Genomic DNA, 20,385 nt, shown 5'->3' on the forward strand with positions numbered 1-20,385 from the left:
TGAAAGTGGGAAGCCAGGTGGATGGAGCATCAAGATTTTTTTTGTCTTTAATATTTTTTAAATGTCAATGGGTCTTTATTTTGTTTATTTATATGTGGTGCTGAGACTTGAACCCAGTATCTCACATGCTAGGCAACTAAGCCACAACCCCAGTCCCTCAAGATGGTTTTAATAGTTAAATATTTTACAGTAAACTGACTATACAGGTAGATGTTAATAATATACATGATTTGAAAATAAATGGATGCTTATAAATAGGATTGGAAAAATAATTATTTATTTAAATGAGTAAGTGTAACCCTAAATTGTTCTTTACACTGCTTATTTACTTGACCTGCTAAGGTAAGTTTCAGCCTCGTTCTTACCAGTAAAATAAAAATTTCAATTTAATTAGTGGGACAGACATGTGTCCCTCCTTGGTGGATAGACTGGTAGACAATAAACACGTTTAAAAAGTAAAAAGGAAATATGTAGTTAAACAGCATCAGTATTATAGGAAAAGCACTGAAAAATATTTAGACTGTGTGTGTGTGTGTGTTTGTTTGTTTATTTGTTGTACTGGGGATTGAACCCAGGGTGCTCTATGAGCTACGTTCCCAGCCCTTTTAATTTTTTTATTTTTGAGACAGGGTCTCTCTAAGTTGCTAAGGCTGGCCTTGAACTTGCTATCCTCCTGCTTAGGCTCCTGAGTAACTTGGATTAAAGGTGTGTACTGTCACACCTGGCTTTAACAAGAGCTTTTTATGTTTTATAATTCTGTGGTTGAGATGATCTTATCTAGGTAACACAGAATTTTAAATTCTTTTCCTAACTATGAAAGTATTGTGATTAGGGGGAATTGTATAATCATCACAATATTTAGTCTTATTTCCTTCTAAGCTTCTATTTGCATGTTTTTTCACACATCTAATCTCCTAGTGTGACCTTGGGCAATATATCTAAATTTTCCATAATTTAGTTTCCCTATCTGTAAGATTACAATAAATATGCTGTCTACTTTATATGCTTTGAGAAGTAAATTGAAGTATATAAAGAGTTCAGAACAGTACCAGGCACATAGTAAGTGCTATGTAAAATCAGCTATCTGTAAATTAGGTTTATGATTAATATTTTACAAGTTGCTTATACTAGAATGACAACTGTACCTATTAAATTATCAGTTTTTACAAACTAGTAAAATAATAAGGTTTTCTACTTAATAAGATATATTTGGGGAGTGCCTAGATAACTACCACATTTTAATTTGTAGAGAAATCTGAAAACTGTGCGTGGTGGTACACAACTGTAATCCTAGTCATTCAGGAGGCTAAGGCAGGAGGATTGCAAGTTTGAGGCCAGTCTCAGCAACTTAGTGAGACCTTGTCTCTAAATAAATAAATAAGGGCTGGGGATGTAGCTCAGGGGTACAGTGTCCCTGGGTTCAATCCACAGGACCAAAAAAAAGGTGGGTGGAACCTGATAGAACATAAAATATTTTTTACATTGTGGAAGTTGTCTTTATAAATCAGTGTTGCTATCCTTTGTTAATTGTGGGGTGTGGGGGAATTAGATTTCAGAAGCAGAAAAAGACCTTCTTTTCAAGCAGTTGAGTGGTAGAATACAACTTCTAAATAAATTACGCCAGGAAACTGTGGATCTAGAAATGCAGATGGAAAAGCAGCGACAAGAAATTGCTGAAAAGGAGAAGGAGATCAAGGACCTGCAAATAGCCATAGATACCCTGGATTCCAAAGACCCAAAACATGTAAGTAAATTAAGAAATTTAGACTTGTTCTATGGACATTTGAATATTATTCTCTCTAGATAGTACTTTTCTCACTATTTTTAGCAGTAGAGTCCTTTCTGCATGTCTCTTTTTGGTTTGATGTATAATTTAAGTGATGTGCATGTATGTATGTATAATTTATATACATTATATGTATATATGTATGTACGTATGTGTCATATATATTTATACATATACATAAATACATGTGTATATACATAGGGAATGTGTGAATGTGTTCAGAACAAAACTAGTCTTCAAGAAAGTACCTTTCAGTAAATGACAGCCGCAGAGTACACTTAACAGTTTCGTTTTATTTCAGAACTAAAGAAACTTGCTCCAAGATGCTCTCCAAACTTAACTCCTTCTCTTTCCTTGCTGAAGGGGGTCAAAGTTCTTTTTCTGCCTCTTTAATCCTTTATGCAAATATTCTGCTAAAGCTTTTTTGTTGTTTTAATATTTTTTTGTCCTTAAAAAGAAACTTGAATCTAATGTATGAAATATGATATGTGAAGAGCTTTATAATGTTTTGAACAACCAATAAAAAAAAATTAAAAAAAAAAAAAAAAAAAAAGAAACTTTTCTCAGGAGTATGTCTTCCTAAGATGTGGTCAGGTGACTGACTGATAGGGTCAGGCTCAAGTCTTTCTTTCAGTACTCTGAGAAATCTTACTAATGGCTTGTATGTGAACTAGTATTCCTAAAGTAAGTGAAAATATTTCCTAAACATTTTCCTGACATATTTTGAATAGTAAGGATATCTTTTTTAAAAACTTTTAAGATCTTTCAATTAACTGTTATCACAGAATCTAACATGCAATTGTAATTGCTTTAAGTACTTGACAGGTTATGTAATATTCTTTGAAATGTTTTAGTAAACTATTATGCCATATTTGTACATGCACATAATGTAATTTGATCAATCTCATTCCCCAGTACTTTCCCTTTCCTTTCCCCCCATTCACTTGCTCTACTAATCTCCCTTCTATTATCATTATTTTAATTTAGTGCATTATGATTATATATACAAACAAGTGGGATTCATTGTAATATATTTGTAGATGGACATAGCATAATTTGGTACATTTTGTACCCCAGTACTTTCCCATGTCTTCTCTTCCTCCCTCCTCCCTATCTACTCTATTACCTCTCTTCTATTCTGTGAGATACCTTTATTTTGTTCCTTTTTTTCTCTCTCTCTAGCTTCCACATTTATGAAGTCCTTTCTAATAAAAGCCTGAGACTTTATTAAAATTGAAACCAAAATTAATCTTATTTTAAAGAATTTTTATTAGATGAAAAATTTCTTATTTAAAGTTCTGCATGTGTAATGAGGTTGATAATATCTGATTGCATTTATTTGTTTTAGAAAGCTACCATCTAAGTAAGGTTATCTGTGTCTCTAGGGACCAGCCCTCTGTTTAAAAATGTTTGCCTTCTGTGGGGTAGGAAGGAACAGCCCACAGGCTCATGTGCTGCCCCTTCCAGTTCCGTAATCTGAGTCTAATTAAAAGCCAGGTTGTGTGTTTGGCAGATGGAGAGTTTAATTTTCACTGAATCTCTGTAAAGAATTACATATAGAAAGGGGCACAGTGAGACATAGGAATGTTGTCCAAGTTTTGAAGGTAGCCAGAATCAGTCTGTGCTAGTAGGGGTGGAACATACAAACCAGGTTTAAGTTTCCCATTTGGTTTTGTTTAAAACTACTAAAAGTTAGTTCTTAGTTCTTGGTCCCCACACCAGAGGGCATCTCTTTTAATTTGTTCACCTAGAAGGAATATCTTTTTCTAATTTACTTGAAGTTGCTACACATATTGGCTAGTGGTAGGCACCCCTTTTAGGCTACAAAATGTGAGCCGTTTAGCAAAAGAGAAAGAATCAAGAGTGTGATTTATGTATATTTTTCTTTAGACTTAGATAGACTTTTATTTAATTGACCTGTATTATCTAGTTAGATAAAAGTATCTTTCTGAATAGTAAATAGAATTTGAAAGTAAAAGTTGGACTGTAATTAAAGATATTATAGAAAACAAACATATTAAGCACCCACATGTCTTGCATTGTGCCAGTATTTTGCATATGCTGCAACCTCTTTTTTTTTTTTTTTTAATCATCCGATCCATGTCAGGTTTGTGTCAGGTTTTTTTTTTTTTTCCTTCAATTTGAAGAGAATGAAAATGTGATTTGGAAAGTAAGTGATTTGCCCCCAAATCACCCTTTTAGGAAGGGGTAGAGTCCTTACTTATGCCAACTCCTCACAAAGGGATTAGAGATCTAAAGAAATTAATTATTTTAAAATTAACTCGGTGGGCTCAGTGGTAGAGCGCTTGCCCAGCATTCTTGAGGCCCTGGTTCAATCCTCAGACTCCCCCACACACACCCCCAAAAAGGGAGCATTCTAACATTAATTCAGTCAGGTTTTAAATATATATATTAATTAAATTAAGTTTCAAAAGGAAAAGGTACCACTTAAAAATCAGGTCACATGTTAGTTATTCGTAGCCAGAAGCAAAATATCACATTGGCAAATATGATTAAGAAGATTGTGTTGATCTCTCCTGTCGGGAAATGCCTAATGGAAGCAAAAGGTAGCAGTTCTCTGGAGGGAATTCCATTGTGGCGATCTCTGCGATCTCTGCGCGTTGGGGCGTGATTGGCCCTGGGGAGCTTCCTGTGTTATGATTTAAAGCTAGGAGGGTGGGGCCTGCCAGCAGAGGCTCTAGTGACTGGACAGGCTGGGCTGCCACTCACTTTTGGCCAGGAATGTGGTTTGAGGCGCTGGGAAGTTACTGAGGTTCGTGAAACTTGCAAAAATGTGGCTGTCAGAGAGGGAAGTGCACATGAGTTTGAAGATAGCATTAGAAAGCGTTCCGCCCAGTTTCTCTGTGCTCAACGGCTCAGTTTTAACAGGACAAATTCTAAGTTAAGGTACGGATCATTTTCTCTCTCTGTGTACAAAGGATTTAGAGGAGGAGGAGGAGTCAGATGTAAGTTCCTGTTTTTACAATAACTCTTTTGTGAGCTCCATGGGGGTGAACATTGCAGGATCTACTGTTGCTCCATGTGTTTTTTATGCACATGGTATTTTGAACCAAATTTTTGTTCTGCATATGAAGTGGTTTCAGTGGACTTTTAAATGGTGAATTTTAAAGACTTACTCATTTAGATATGAGTGCAATTTTTTTTTCCTTGAGTCATACAAATTCGTGGTTAGGATGTAAGCTGATATCTGCAGTTAACCTTTTCAGAACGATTTCAGATGGGTATTTTGGGAATGTGAGGAAAGACAAGATTTGAAAATTCCAAGTTTTACCAGTAGTAAAATAAAAACCTCCCAGTCAAGTTGCCACTTTGTTCTTCAAAAAATGAAGAGACATTTCTTTCAAGTATTTGGGGGAAGCAGATGCCTAAAATTGAGAAGTGTTCTTTTTTGATCTAATGGGTTGTTTGTTGTTCAGACTCTGATACAGGTTTCTCTCCTGATAGCTTTTTCATTAGGTGTTGTGTTCCTCTGATCTTGTGGAGGCAAATTTAGAGTCAGGGGGCTGGGGGTGGGGTAAATGGGAAGGCAAAAGTTCTCTGGGGAATTGTTTCCATATGAACAGTTGCCTAAGGAGACATGGACAAGTCATTTGATGGATCTGAGATTCATTTTTCTTATTTGTGAAATTAAAGGTTTGAAAAGATCAGTAGTTCTCAATCCCCCGCCCCCAGCACATCTGAGAAATAATACAATCCACTCCTCTTGGTTAACAGTGGCTCTCCAATGTGGTGATTATTAGGGTGTGTGTGTGTGTGTGTAAGATGTTTTTTCCACCAGAGGCCTATGTGGTGGGTAGAGGCATGTGTCTTCCCAACATCTTTGAGGTCCCTCCCAGCTCCCAGATTATTGAATCTAAAAGCAAAATGTTTGTTTGCAGAACAAATTGAAAATAAACTTGAATCCCAAGTAAGTATTTATTTATCTCATATCTTTTATTTTCCCTAAGAAACTTTAAGGTACATTTGAATATAGGGTTTTATTTTGTTTTGTTTTAAGGTTAAAAAGGGCATTACTTTATAGAATTTATATCAGAATTTTCTAAATATTAAAACAATTCATGAATAAAGAAACAATATTTTCTGTAATCTTCTCATCCAAATGTAATTCCTTTTAACATTTTGGAATGTACTTTTAAGTCTTTTTCTATAAACATAATGTATTTCAGTATAATAAATTAACTGTCTGAAAATTCCTTTTAAAGACACCTTTTAATGCCCAATAGATAATATTGAACTTGGCTATGTTACCTTCTAGCTGTGTGCTTGGAAAAGTCATCTATCCTTCCTGATCCTCAGTTTTCTTATCTATAGAACAAATATGATTCCCATATCAAGTTTTGCTGAAATTTAAATGAAAACTGTTCACATGAAAGTAGTACAGGGCCTGACACAAAATAAATGCAAATCCCTATATTTTCTAGTCTTCCTTTAAAAATGTTTTTAAGGATTATTATTTTTTAAAGCCTTAAGAATTTTTTTTTTTTTTAACTCAGTCCCATATGAAGGCTCAGAAAAGGGGTAAAGAACAACAGCTTGACATTATGAACAAGCAGTACAAACAGCTTGAAAGCCGTTTGGATGAAATACTTTCTAGAATTGCTAAGGAGACTGAAGAGATTAAGGACCTTGAAGAGCAACTTACTGAAGGTGAGAATTTAAGGTTGAGGTAAGGTCAGTCAGTTTCAATATTAAAAGAACGATGATATGCAAACACATTAATCTAGATATTAGCTTAGTTCAGCTTTTGGTGCTAGTAATTGATAGGGAAATGTTTATAGGGTACCCAAAAGTGTTTAGAAAAAATTTTTAAATTTTGCTTTAGTATGTTTTGTTGCATTGCTGCCAAGTGAGTCAGGTCAGTCCACTCAGTGAGCCAAAAGTCAGTAGACGATGACAATAAGTGCTGCCATGTGATTGTCTTCTATGGCATAAAACCCTTTCAGGAGCAAAGAGTCTTCTGTCATCTGGAAAGTCAGCGTCTCTGTATAGGAAGAGCATAGGAAGAACTTTAGGGTCTACCTTTGCAACATTAATTTAAATTGTGGCATTCCCATAATAGTGGAAAAGGAAGACAATAGGAACCTGGGCTCAGCTTAAAAAACAGCACAGTCCTTGTTTTGCTACTATCAACTGTGTCATCTTAGACAAGTTATTTCTCTCTTGATCATGAGTTGTTGAGAGAATTAAGAGAGTGTTCAGAAAGTGGTGACATAGTGGGTATCCAGTGTATACTGTGATTTTTTTTATTTGTTTGTTTTTTGGTTTTTGAGTCTTTAGGTTACGTGTTTATACTGCCAGTCTTCGAATAGTATATAGTCTTGTATATTGAGTGATTTTGTTTTGTGTTTTCAGCAACAAGAACTCAGTTTTAGTACATATTTTTATCATTTTTATTTAGAAATTATTTAAACATTTTGCAGCATGAATCAGCATTTTGTCAACATTTCCCACAAAATATACTCTTTTTATCCTGTACCTGCTTAATATTTCTGTACTGTGAATAATAAGAAGAAAAGTATCATTGCATCCTGAGAAAGAAAAGTAAGATAGGATATAATTAGATGGTTAGAATTTCACTCTTGGTTTGCAACAAATCACTGAGTAGAAAAAGCAGTACTTTTTTTTTTTATATTTACTTTTTTTTTTAGGTGGACACAATATCTTTATTTTTTATTTTTATGTGGTGCTGAGGATTGAACCCAGTGCCTCACACATGCCAGGCGTTACCACTTGAGCCACATCCCCAACCCCAAAAGCAGTACTTTTAAAATATACATTATTAACCTTTTTCCATCTTGTTCAGGCCAGATAGCAGCAAATGAAGCTCTGAAGAAGGATTTAGAAGGTGTCATCAGTGGATTGCAGGAATATCTGGGAACCATCAAAGACCAGGCAACTCAAGCCCAAAATGAATGTAGAAAGCTACAGGATGAGAAAGAGACATTGCTACAGAGGTTGACTGAAGTCAAGCAGGAGAGGGATGAACTGGAAGTAGTTGCTATGGATGCAGAAAATATGAGAAAGGTATGATTTGTTTCTTCCTTCCTGTTTTCCTTAACTTCAGAAATAGATGATGTTCAAATTAAGTTAGTTGAAGAAGTTAAAAATGGTAGTTATAAATAGCAAAAAGTAACAGTGTTTATTTAATGATTTTTTTTTATAAATTGAAACCCATAACCCAGTTTAATAAATAAAACATTGCAGATAAATTTAAAAACCTCTATGTACTCCCTTCCAAAGGTAACATCTTGAATATTATTATTTCCCTGCATCTCTGTTCTTTTATTATATATGTAAACATTTATTTGTGATTTTAAAGATTTAAATGAAAGGTCAGTGTACTTATTCTTTGGCATTTCCTTTCATTTATGTTTTTGAGAATTATGCACATTGATAGTTGCAGCTCTATTTTTATTAATGTGAGTAGCATCCCATTGTGTATACATAATTATTATTTATTCATTGTCTTTTGGGGGGACAGTTGGGTATTATTCAGTCTTTTGCTATTACAGACAATGCTGACATTCTTAAACACATCTTGACCCTGGGGACTGCTGGAATTGGGATAAAAATCTTTAAAAGCCCATATGTAAAAGTCTTGGCCACCGTCCTGTAGAGTTGTTGGGAGGTAGTGGAACCTTTAGGAGGTGTGGCCTAGTGGAAGAAAGTAAGGTCATTGGAGTCATAGCCTTGAAGAATATATGAAGACACCAGTCTCTCTCTCTCTCTCTCTCTCTCTCTCTCTCTCTCTCTCTTTTCTTCTTGGCCTCAATGAGGTGAACAGGCCTCTTCCGCCATGCATTCCCATTATGATGTCTTGTGCCACAACAGGTCCAGGGACCATGGAATGAAACCATGAACCAAAATAAATATTTTCTCCTTTTAAGTTGATTATCTCAGGTATTTTCTCATAGTAAGGGAAGTCTGACTAACATTAGAACTGTGATCAGAAGTGGATCAGGGAGAATGTGCATCTTTAATTAACTTCACTAAATATTGTCAAATTACTGTCCATAGTGATTCTGACAAGTCTACTACCACCAACAGTGTGAGGCATTTATTTTTTAAGCTTTAATGAGTTATTTTATTCTTATTTTTAATTCACTCAGCAATTAATATTTTGCCCCATTTGCTTTATCTCCATGTAATTTTACATGATTTTATGTATATTTTAAATAGATATTTTTCATTGACCATTTGAGAATTCATCTGCCTTTGCCCCTTATATTTCAGCCTGTGTTTCCTAAAACACTTTTTTCAAGGTAAAAACAGAATAACTCTTAGAGTCAGAAAATGTAATATTTTGTCAAACTTCATGTTTGCCACTCTGCTGAGTTTTAAATGATACCTCCCTCCCAGTCTTTGTGTTAAGAAAATTTTTACACATACAGGAAAGTTGAAGTGGCTTATCTGTGAGCCATTTAGATTTAATAAATATTTTGCTGAATTTATTTTCTGTCTCATAGATAATACCCTTTTCTATCCTGATCATTATAAAGTTGTAGATATAAGATCACCCTTTCATCATACATCTCTTAAAAGTTTTCTCATCACTATAGTACCATGATTACACCTAGGAAAGCTAGCAGTAATTCCCTAATGTCGTCAAAGACCTGAACCATATTCCAGTTTTTCCAATTATCCTAATATTTTTATAGCATGTGGGCATGTGGACATGTGTATAGAGGGTGTATGTTTGTGAGAATCAAAGTGAATAGTGCTATAGATTTTCACACATTCTGGATTTGCCTGATTATTTCTTGTGGTTTGTTTAATTTGTTCCTTTATACTCCATATAAAATAGTATCTTATTTTAACCATATTTTCCTATGATTACTGGAGAAGTTGAGCATATATTTGTTTATTTGCCATTCAGGGTTCCTCTTCAGTGAACTCCCTATTCATATTCTTTGCCTTTTGTTGTTGTTATTGTTGGATTGTCTTTCCTTAATGACTTATAGAAATTATTTTTTCTGGATATTAGTCCTTTGTTGATTATATGTGGTATCTGAATTCCACACAAGAAACTCAAGTGATTGAGATGCCCAGTGGTCTTTGCCCACTGAGAAATTTTTCTGTAAAAGTTCTTATCACAGGATCCTCCTCTTTAATCTGGAATAGTTCTATCTAATTCTTCAAGATCCCAAATAGGTGAAAACTGTAACATTTAATTTCAAAAAACAAACTAAAGTTAATTATAACTGTAGTATGCTAACCAATATGTATTTATATTTTTATTAGCACACATTTAACTTATTCTCTCATCCTTAATATTAGAGAGTGCCAATCCCATTTTCTTCAGTGAAAATACTGTGATTTTAATAGGAAGAGCTGTGGGCTTTGGAGTGAGAGGTCTAGGTCATATCTTGATTTCATCCTTTTTCTAGCTATACTTCATTATGTAATTTATTGAGATGTTCATTTTTCAATTCTTCATCTGTAAAAATTCAAGTTGCCTTACATGGTTATTTTGAAGATACAATAAAATAAATGTGAAAACATTTAATCCAATTTCTGATAGAAAATAGGCCTTAAATTTTACCCTCTTTATTTTTTTCTGTCCTATTTTTCTTTGTGTGTTTTCAGATTCTCTTAAAGGATCACACAACTGGTTACTTTGGAAGCAATGGGTTGGTAGCTTCCTGACTTTTCTGATTACATTTAGTCAGGGTTCTGTTCTCCAATTAGGCTGCACAGCCTGAGGCTTCATCATGCTGTTATCAGTCAGGCAGCAACAGCTGGCTAGCCTCAGTTTACAGTGCACAAGTTACTTATAATGACTTGCAGATGCTTAAGTAACACAGTGAGGGTTCCACAGTTAAACACACTGAATCTTTTCAGGAGCTTGCAGAGCTAGAAAGTGCCCTCCAGGAACAGCATGAAGTGAATGCATCCTTGCAGCAGACTCAAGGAGATCTCAGTGCCTATGAAGCTGAGCTGGAGGCTCAGCTAAAACTAAGAGATGCTGAAGCCAACCAGCTCAAGGAAGAGTTGGAAAAACTCTCAAGGCTTACTCAGGTAAGTAAGAGCCATGTGCCAATCAGAAACTAAGTTTTAAAAACCCGGGCCTTAAGATACCACCTTAAGGTGGCACAACACCTGTAATCACAGCAGCTCCGGAGGCTGAGGCAGGGAGGATCACAAGTTCAAAGGCAGCCTCAGCAACTTAGTGAGGCCCTAAGCAACTTAGTAAGACCCTGTTTCAAAATAAAAAAAGGGATGGGGATAGTTAAGTGCCCCTGGGTTCAATCCCTGGTGCCATCACCCCCCCAAAAAAAAGGAAAAAAAAAATCATCCTTCCTTTCTTTTATTTTAAGATTAAACGCTTTGTAATACATGTATATAGAGCGACAGGAAGGTCACATTTTCCAAGTCAGACATTCTGAGTACAAATACTAGCCCTGTGTGACCCTGGCAAATTACTTCATGGCTCTGAGCCTCCCAGCCTCTTATTATTCTGTGAAATGGCAAACAGTGAGGTTAAAGGAGATAATAGACATGCAAGCACCTGATAGTTGATGTTCAATAAATTCTGTTTTTTATTTCTCAGAATAGCTTTAAGGGATTTCTTTTAAGTTGCATGTAAAAGAACATTGGTATGATTAGAAGGGGAGCTAAGAGTAGGTCTGGTTTATTATAGTAGTTACTTTATTGTATTTCCTTATCAGATACCAGTCACTTGGCATTTGTCAGGGTTATACAAAGAGCACGAAGTTTTATAAAACTATAGTTGACAGATGAGAGTCATGGAAAACAAGAGGTTGGGGAAAACAATGAAAATAACAGTAAATACATATTTTTAATAAAAGTAAATAAAATTTCCAAATGGTATCCTTTAAAATTCTTTCCTTTTTTTTTTAAGACAGCCCTTACTAGTTTCAATTTACGTATACATACACATGTATGTATATGTGTATATATATGTGTGTGTGTATTTCTTTGTACTTTCATTGTCTTTTTTTTTTTTCTCCTAATTCTTGATAAAAAGGTTACAAGAGCCTGGCCTTTTTACTGATCACTTGGTATTGAAAGAGATACTCCCCCTCTTAGCACTAGGACTGCCAAGATTGGTCTTCACGTCATACTTTGAGAATATGGAACATGATCTGCAGATCTACAGATCTCTGATTGGTACACTTAAGTTACATGAAATCACTTATCAAGCTTGTTCAATGCAGATTCCTGGATTCCACCATAGAGATTTTAACCTATCAGTCCAGGATGGGTTCTGGGCATCTGCATTTTTATAGATACACCAAGGGATTTTGATACTTGTATTTGAGGACATAGTTTGCTTTTGAAATTAGGTGTTTGGGGCCACCTGAAATATTCTGATTTGATATATTCAGGTCTAGCTGATCCTGAAATTAACTCCTTTAAGAATTAATAGTTTAGGGCTGAGGTTGTGGCTCAGCGGTAGAGCACTCACCTAGCATGTGAGAGGCCCTGGGTTTGATCCTTACCACAATATAAAAAAAAAAATTAATAAAGGTATTCTGTCCAAACTACAACTAAAAAATATCATGCACCATGATCAAGTGGGATTCATGCCCCAGATGCAAGGTTGGTTCAACATATGGAAATCAATAAATGTAATTCACCACATCAATAGACTTAAAGATAAGAACCATATGATAATCTCAATAGATGCAGAAAAAGCATTCTACAAAATATAGCACCGCTTTATGTTCAAAACACTAGAAAAACTAGGGATAACAGGAACTTATCTCAACATTGTAAAAGCTATCTATGCTAAGCCTCAGGCCAGCATCATCCTAAACGGAGAAAAATTAAAGGCACTCCCTCTAAAATCTGGAACAAGACAGGGATGCCCTCTCTCACCACTTCTATTCAACATAGTTCTTGAAGCACTGGCCAGAGCAATTAGACAGACGAAAGAAATTAAAGGAATAACTATAGGAAAAGAAGAGTTTAAACTAGCACTATTTGCTGATGATATAATTCTATACCCAGAAGACCCAAAAGGCTCTACCAAGAAACTTCTAGAACTAGTAAATGAATTCAGCATAGTGGCAGGATATAAAATCAACACCCAGAAATCAAAGGCATTTCTGTATATCAGTGACAAATCCTTTGAAATAATGAGGAAAACTACCCCATTCACAATATCCTCAAAAAATAAAAATAAAATACTTGGGAATCAACAAAAGAGGTGAAAGATCTATAGAATGAAAACTATAGAACCCTAAAGAGAGAAATAGAAGACCTTAGAAGATGGAAAGATATACCTTGCTCATGAATAGGCAGAATTAATATTATTAAAATGCCATATTACCAAAAACACTTTACAGACTCAGTGTGATCCAATCAAAATCCCCTCGGCATTCCTCACAGAAATAGAAAAAGCAATTATGAAATTCATCTGGAAAAATAAGAGACCCAGAATAGCTAAAGCAATTCTAAGCAGGGAGAGTGAAACAGGTGGTATTGCTATACCAGATCTTAAACTATACTACAAAGCAATAATAACAAAAACAGCATGGTACTGGCACCAAAACAGGCTGGTAGACCAATGGAACAGAATAGAGGACACAGAGACTAACCCACAAAATTACAACTACCTTATATTAGACAAAGGTGCTAAAAGCATACAATGGAGAAAGGATAGCATCTTCAAAAAATTGTGCTGGGAGAACTAGAAATCCATATGCAACAAAATGAAATTGAACCCCTATCTCTCACCATGCACAAAAGTTAACTCAAAATCGATCAAGGATCTAGGAATCAAACCAGAGACTCTGCGCCTAGTAGAAGAAAAAGTTGGCCCTAATTTCTATCATGTGGGGTTATGCCCCAATTTCCTTAATAAGACACCTATAGCACAAGAATTTAAACCAAGAATCAACAAATGGGACAAATTCAAACTAAAAAGTTTTTTCTCAGCAAGAGAAATAATAAGTGAGGGGAATAGGGAGCCTACATCCTGGGAACAAATTTTTACCCCTCACATATCAGATAGAGCTCTAATCTCTAGGTATATAAAGAACTCAAAAAGCTAAACACCAAAAAAACAAATAACCCAATCAACTAATGGGCCAAGGACCCGAACAGACACTTCTCAGAAGAGGATGTACAATCAATCAACAAATACATAAAAAAATGCTCACCATCTCTAGCAATCAGAGAAATGCAAATTAAAACCACTCTAAGATACCATCTCACTCCAGTAAGAATGGCAGCCATTATGAAGTCAAACAACAACAAGTGCTGGCGAGGATGCGGAAAAAGGTACACTCATACATTGCTGGTGGGACTGCAAATTGGTGCAGCCAATTTGGAAAGCAGTATGGAGATTCCTTGGAAAGCTGGGAATGGAACCACCATTTGACCCAGCTATCCCTCTTTTCGGTCTATACTCAAAGGACCTAAAAACAGCATACTACAGGGACACAGCCACATCAAAGTTTATAGCAGCACAATTCACCATAGCTAGACTGTGGAGCCAATCTAGATGCCCTTCAATGGATGAATGGATAAAAAGAATGTGGCATTTATACACAATGGAATATTACTCAGCACTAAAAAATAACAAGATCATGGCATTTTCAGGGAAATGGATGGCATTAGAGCAGATTATGCTAAGTGAAGTTAGCCAATCCCAAAAAAACAAATGCTGAATGTCTTCTCTGATATAAGGGGGGTGACTCAAAATGGGGGAGGAAGAGCATGGGAAGAAGATTACCTCTGGAAAGGGAAGAGAGGTGGGAGGGAAAGGGAGCGAAAAGGGGAACTGCACAGAAGATAGAAGGAGACCCTCATCGTTACACAAAATACATGTATGAAGATGTGAGGGAAAAAAAAAGAATAGCATCACCATAGATGGGGTAGAGAAAAGTGATGGGAGGGGAGGGGAGGGGATGGGGGAAAAGGAAGGATAGTAGAATGAAATAGACATTATTATTACTGTGTGTATATATGTGACTGCATGACCAATGTGATTCTGCAACCTATACACTCAGAAAAATAAGAAATTATATCCCATCTGATTCAAATGTATGATATCTCAAGGTCATTGAACTGATATGTGTAACTAATTAAAACAAAAAATTTTTAAAAAATTTTTTAAAGAATTAATGGTTTAAAAGACTTGCAGTAAATTATTGTGGGTTTTTAATTTTCAGAGTACAAATTAAACATTAAAATATAGCTAGAAAGGGCTTGTGTCTGTATGTGTATTTATGCCTTTTTGGATCATAAATTATTGCTATTTTACACTTTTATATCGTTGCTTCCTATGACATCAGTTAGAACAATCAACACTTCAAGCAGAACTTGAGAAGGAAAGACAGTCTCTCAAGAATGCCCTTGGAAAAGCCCATTTCTCAGAAGAAAAGGAACGAGAGAACAGTGAACTTCGCACACAGCTTAAGCAGTTGCAGGTATAGATTTATTGCTTTGGAATGTATTTGTACATGGGGCATCCAAAGGTGATATCTTTAGTCAGGCATTTAACAACCTTTATAACATGTAATAAACAACTCAAATTATTTTTTTTTAAATTCTGGGCAGGCAGTACCATAGCCTCTGTTCCCTTATGACCATGGTTTTAAGATTATTAATATGAATATTCCCTACATTGTTAATGATGATGTGAAGAGATGGAAACAATGTCAATAGGAAACAATGTACTGTGTGAATTCATGGAGGAAATCAGTACTTTTGTATTTCTCTGAGAAGCTGACTTGTCACCAGACTGAGCTAAAATAATTAGATTTGTGCATTCCTCTTCAGCTGAAATCTTTGTAATTATCTATGAATTTAACTAGAGTGGGTTGCAGTAGAATTTCTTAATTATAAACAGTTTTCACAATCCTCAGGATGCTATTAAAAATATAATGATTTTACTTTTGTGAAGAATATATTACAGAATATTTTTATAGCTCTTCTCAAAATAATCTACCCAAAAAACTGCAGTTGGACAGGATTTTCTTGATAATTAAACTCTACCAAAGAAGACAGATATCTCAGCAAAAAGTACCTGAACCAGCAGGCAGATCTTCAGATCTGTGAGAGTAGGATTATGTGGCTGACTGAGAGGGCAGCTATTTACCATTTGGAATAAAGGAATGGAGAAGGGGAATTGCACAGAAGATAGAAGGAGACCCTCATTGTTACACAAAATACATGTATGAAGATGTGAGGGAAAAAAAAGAGAGAATAGCATCACCATAGATGGGTAGAGAGAAGTGAGGGGAGGGGAGGGGAGGGGATGAGGGGAAAGGACTTGATTTGGGGGAAGACTTCCAAAACACAGTGCAGGGAGGATTCTAATAAATTAAGACTATGCTCATGCAGATTTTCTCTTTTCAAAACCTCATACATAGTTTTCCTCAAAGTTTAAGGAAATCTGATAATGTAGAATTTTTAATTTTTACTGCTATCAGTTTAACTTCTGAAGCAAATACTATAAAAGATGTACATGTTTTCCATTCTTGTGTGAGAGGTGTGTGTGTAGTGAGTTTGTGTGGGTTGTCACTGGATTATTAGTGTTTATTTTTACTATGGGAATTTTGAAATAATCTAAAAAACACAGAAAATAGTCTTATGATCCTTTATTTGTCCGTGATCCAGTTTAAACAATTGTCTGTTCATTGTTCATTTAGTCCATCTCTTTTTGGCCAGGATATTTTAAAGAAAATCTCATACATCTTTGTTTCACCTATAAATACTTCAGTATACATCTCTTACAGGAAAGTACTAAAATATTCTTTGGGGGTCTTCTCCAAGGTAGAAGCTAAAATTACCTTTCCAAAAGACTGGCCATGCCATAGGACTACCTTAATTAGAGCCAGGTCCTTGGTCACTTGGCCTACTAACCTCCCAATATAAAGAGCACAAGTTCACTTACTCTACATTTGTTTTTCTCAGAAATCATTTTGTTGCAAAGGACTGAAAACTGCTCATGTAAGCTCAAGAAAGAAGACAGCTTGCTGGGAACCAGAGGGTTCTAGTAGTTTTTTAGGGGCTACATGATTCCCTCATTTTTCCTTCCCAGTTTCTCTGGGAATTGTATTTGGCCCAGCATGGACTCCATCTCTGAGTGAACATATCTTTTCAGGCTCAGCACTTATTTGGACTTGCTGTACTGAATCTTGGTTCAGCTTCACAGAAGCTATTTTCTCACTAGTCAGTGGATTGGCTAGCCTTGTCACATCATCTGTGGCCAGGATTATATAATGCAGATGTTCCTTGATTTATAATAGGGTTTTGTAAGTTGAAAATACCATTAAGTTGAGTAGGGCACATCTGTATTTTAAGCATCTTAGGAGATTGAGACAGGAGGATTGCAAGTTCAAAGCCAGCCCCCACAATTTAGCAAGACCCTCAGCAATTTAGCAAGACCCTGTCTCAAAAAATAAAAAGGACTGGGGATGTGGCTCACTGTTTGGGGGCCCAGAGGTTCAATCCCTTGTACCAAAAAAATAAAAAAGAAAAAAAGAAAAGAAAGAAAAAGAACTACTATTAAGTTGAAAAATGCTTTTAATATTCCTAATCTGATGAATAGCATAGCATAGCTTAGCCTACATTAAACAAACTTAGAGTACTCCCTTAGCCTGAAGTCAGGCAAAGTCATCTTAATACAAAGCCAATTTTATGGTAAATGAATATCTCATGCAACTTATTGGAAATATGATGGGATACAAAAACTACAAAACAAAATCTGAAAAACACTGGCCACACAATACACTGTAGAGAATGGTCTGTTGCACCATCACAAGGGAATATCATAACACATATTACCTGCCTGGAAAAAAATCAAAATTCCAAGTATGGTTTCTTATTAAAGTAGGGAACTGTCTATGGTGTAAAAGAAAGGCTGCATCAGGGCACCGCGCAGGAACACTTTACAGGTGAAAGGACTCCAGATGGTACAGGTGTTTAAAACATGTTAATTGCAATTCTGGATTTTCCACTTTAGTTAACAGTGTTACGCTGAGTTTGAAGTAGGTTAGTCATCCAGTTATTAATACAAAAGAATACAATCAATGGTTTAGGATATGGAACTGTTTTGCTTTATAATTTAGGAAAATTAGCAACTTTTATTTGAAAGAAGCACTGTCTGAATTTAATTCTGTGATCTAGATATGTTGATTAATTTGTTAGAAGTGAAATGAAATATGCTATCATATAACAGACACTTCCCCTTGCATCCCGCTCCATAGGATGATAATAACCTCTTAAAACAGCAGCTTAAAGATTTCCAGAATCACCTTAACCATGTGGTTGATGGTTTGATTCATCCAGAAGAAGTAGCAGCTCGTGTGGATGAGCTAAGGAGAAAACTGAAATTAGGAGCTGGGGAAATGAGGTAAGGAGAAATCTAGACCTCCAAGAAGAGAGTGTGCCTCACAGCCTCAGAGTTGGAGTGTGAGTTTGAAAGATGAACTCATCTTCCTAGGTTCTGTTTATGGCCTGATTTTTTTTGCAAGGTTCTCCTTATGATGTTTCTGAGACTGAGATATGAGATCATTTAATTCTAATTGTAATGTTTTTTTTTTTTTTTACATTTTAGATCTTTTAAATTTTTTGGTACTTTTAATTTTAAAAACATTTAAAAATTTAAGACTCTTTAACAGTCTTTCATGAAAGACTTTCATTTCTAATTCATATGGTCAGGAATTAGAACTGCATTATACAGTTTAAACCACAAATATAAAAAAACTGATGGTTATTTCAAATATATGGACATTTATTCTTAGCCTGACATGAGCCTGTGTTTTCAGAGTGATTTCAACCTTTGGTAAAATGACAGCTTGCACTTGGCAAGTCTCAGTACATTTCTGTGGATTGCACAGCTCTTCCTATGTTAACAGCATGTTTTGCATGTAGCATCAAAAATGAAATGTCACATTTTTGCCATGTTGTTTCTTTTCTTACCAGAATCTATAGTTCTTCAGATGTGTTAGGGAAAAGTCTTGCTGATTTACAGAAAGAATTCAATGAAATTCTTGCACATTCCCAATGGGAAAGAGAGGAAGCACAAGTTAGAGAAAGAAAACTCCAGGAAGAAATGGTTCTGCAGCAGGAAAAACTGGTGAATGGACAAGAGGAGTTCAGGCTAGCCTGTGAAAGAGCCCTTGAAGCACGAGTAAGAAGGGGCAGGAGGCAGCTGGAGGGTAGTGTTGGACAAATGCTAATGTTTTTGACCAAATTACAATGCTTCTTTTATATAAATTCAGCATAACTGTTGTTATTTTTACTTATAACAAATCTAGTTCAGTGTGACTAAAATTCAACCCGAATATAGTCTATTTGTGCCAGTTTTCCTTGTTTTGGAAGCAAGTGAGAGATGTTTTATAAGAGGCAAATAAGATCACATTGCTAGAGTACAGTGTGATGCCAGAATCTGGATTGAGGTTTTTGGTTTTTGGTTTTATTTTTGGCTTTTTCAAACTAATGATATTGTGATAATGAAGCAAACATTCAAATGGATCCTAGAGAACATTCAAGATAAAACCATCCCAGTGAACTTTTTAGTACAAAATTTTGTTACATTCTATAGTAAAGAGAAAGATAATTCCGTAACAAGTTCTTATCTTGCTTAGACATATTTTGCTTAAAAATAATTCTTGAAATTTGATTTCCTTACAGATTAATTTTGATAAGCGACATCACAATGCAAGAATCCAACAGTTGGAGAATGAAATTCGGTATTTGCAAGAAAATCTAAAAAGTATGGAAGAAATCCAAGGCCTTACAGATCTCCAACTTCAGGAAGCTGATGAAGAGAAGGAGAGAATTCTGGCTCAACTCCAAGAATTAGAGAAAAAGGTGGGAAGGCTAGGAAAGTCAGACACATAAGTACCTGTTACTCAGATCCTGCCCACTGGTGATCCAGTCACCTGACTAGTGTGATTCATAGTTTCTGGCTGGCATTGCTGGCACAGAGCTAAACCTGACCTAATAGAAACCTGGACGCATGTCATTGAATCAAGGATCTAAGACCAAGGCATCATGATAGATGAAAACGAAAATTAGGAATTTAAGGACTAACTTTAGAGTCAGGTGATACTTAAATGATCATAGAATAAGTTTGCCTCCTTAGAAACCCCTTGACCAATTGGATACATCCATGGGACATAACTTTTAAATTCCTCATCTTGCTTTCTAATACCCTGGCTTCTCTGATTGCTTTTTTCAAACATCTGTTCCCGTGGTCTCAACATGGAACTTGTTAAATCCAGAAATTGTACCCACTATTTTTGAAGACACAAGCTGAAGTGTCCCACCCTAATTGGAACTTCTTATCTTGCTGACACCTCCATGCCAACAACTTGTCAACCTTATTGAGCTTGTAGTTCATTAGCCCCACCTTTCTGTCTCTTAATAGATGTGGCACAATCATAGGGTGATTGCATGGTCTGTGTGAGGCTGTGGGTTTGATCCATAGCACCTTTTCTGTCTTTACTTTCTCTTATCTAATTTAAATTCCACAGTATACCACTAAGCCCTTTTTTTTATAAGGTACCCTCAAATCCTTTCCCCTTTTCTCCTGTCTCCTACTTTCTCTGGGCCTGCACCCATGCTAGGTATTCTGGAAGAAAGAAAATCCCCCA

The 20,385-nt window shown here is 35.6% G+C and overlaps 1 protein-coding gene across 8 annotated transcripts in view; it reads left to right on the top strand.

Moving 5' to 3' along the window:
- Positions 1–20,385, top strand: part of Cntrl (centriolin) — a 91,936-nt gene that overhangs the window by 39,454 nt on the left and 32,097 nt on the right. For 6 of the 8 annotated variants that reach the window (XM_058581674.1, XM_046451731.2, XM_058581670.1 and 3 more), the window contains 8 exons: positions 1,550–1,744; positions 6,301–6,454; positions 7,611–7,831; positions 10,649–10,825; positions 15,073–15,207; positions 17,992–18,137; positions 18,710–18,917; positions 19,421–19,600. In XM_058581674.1, coding sequence (XP_058437657.1) covers positions 1,550–1,744; positions 6,301–6,454; positions 7,611–7,831; positions 10,649–10,825; positions 15,073–15,207; positions 17,992–18,137; positions 18,710–18,917; positions 19,421–19,600 — 1,416 coding nt within the window. Of the gene's footprint in view, positions 1–1,549; positions 1,745–4,006; positions 4,694–6,300; positions 6,455–7,610; positions 7,832–10,648; positions 10,826–15,072; positions 15,208–17,991; positions 18,138–18,709; positions 18,918–19,420; positions 19,601–20,385 lie in introns of those variants that run through there. The other 2 variants (XM_046451733.2, XM_046451735.2) reach the window with 2 other exon arrangements.

The sequence above is a fragment of the Marmota monax genome, unplaced genomic scaffold (genome assembly GCF_021218885.2).
Source record: "Marmota monax isolate L192 unplaced genomic scaffold, Marmota_monax_Labrador192_F-V1.1 WCK01_AAM20220418_F8-fsc00020, whole genome shotgun sequence".
Lineage (NCBI taxonomy): Eukaryota > Metazoa > Chordata > Mammalia > Rodentia > Sciuridae > Marmota > Marmota monax.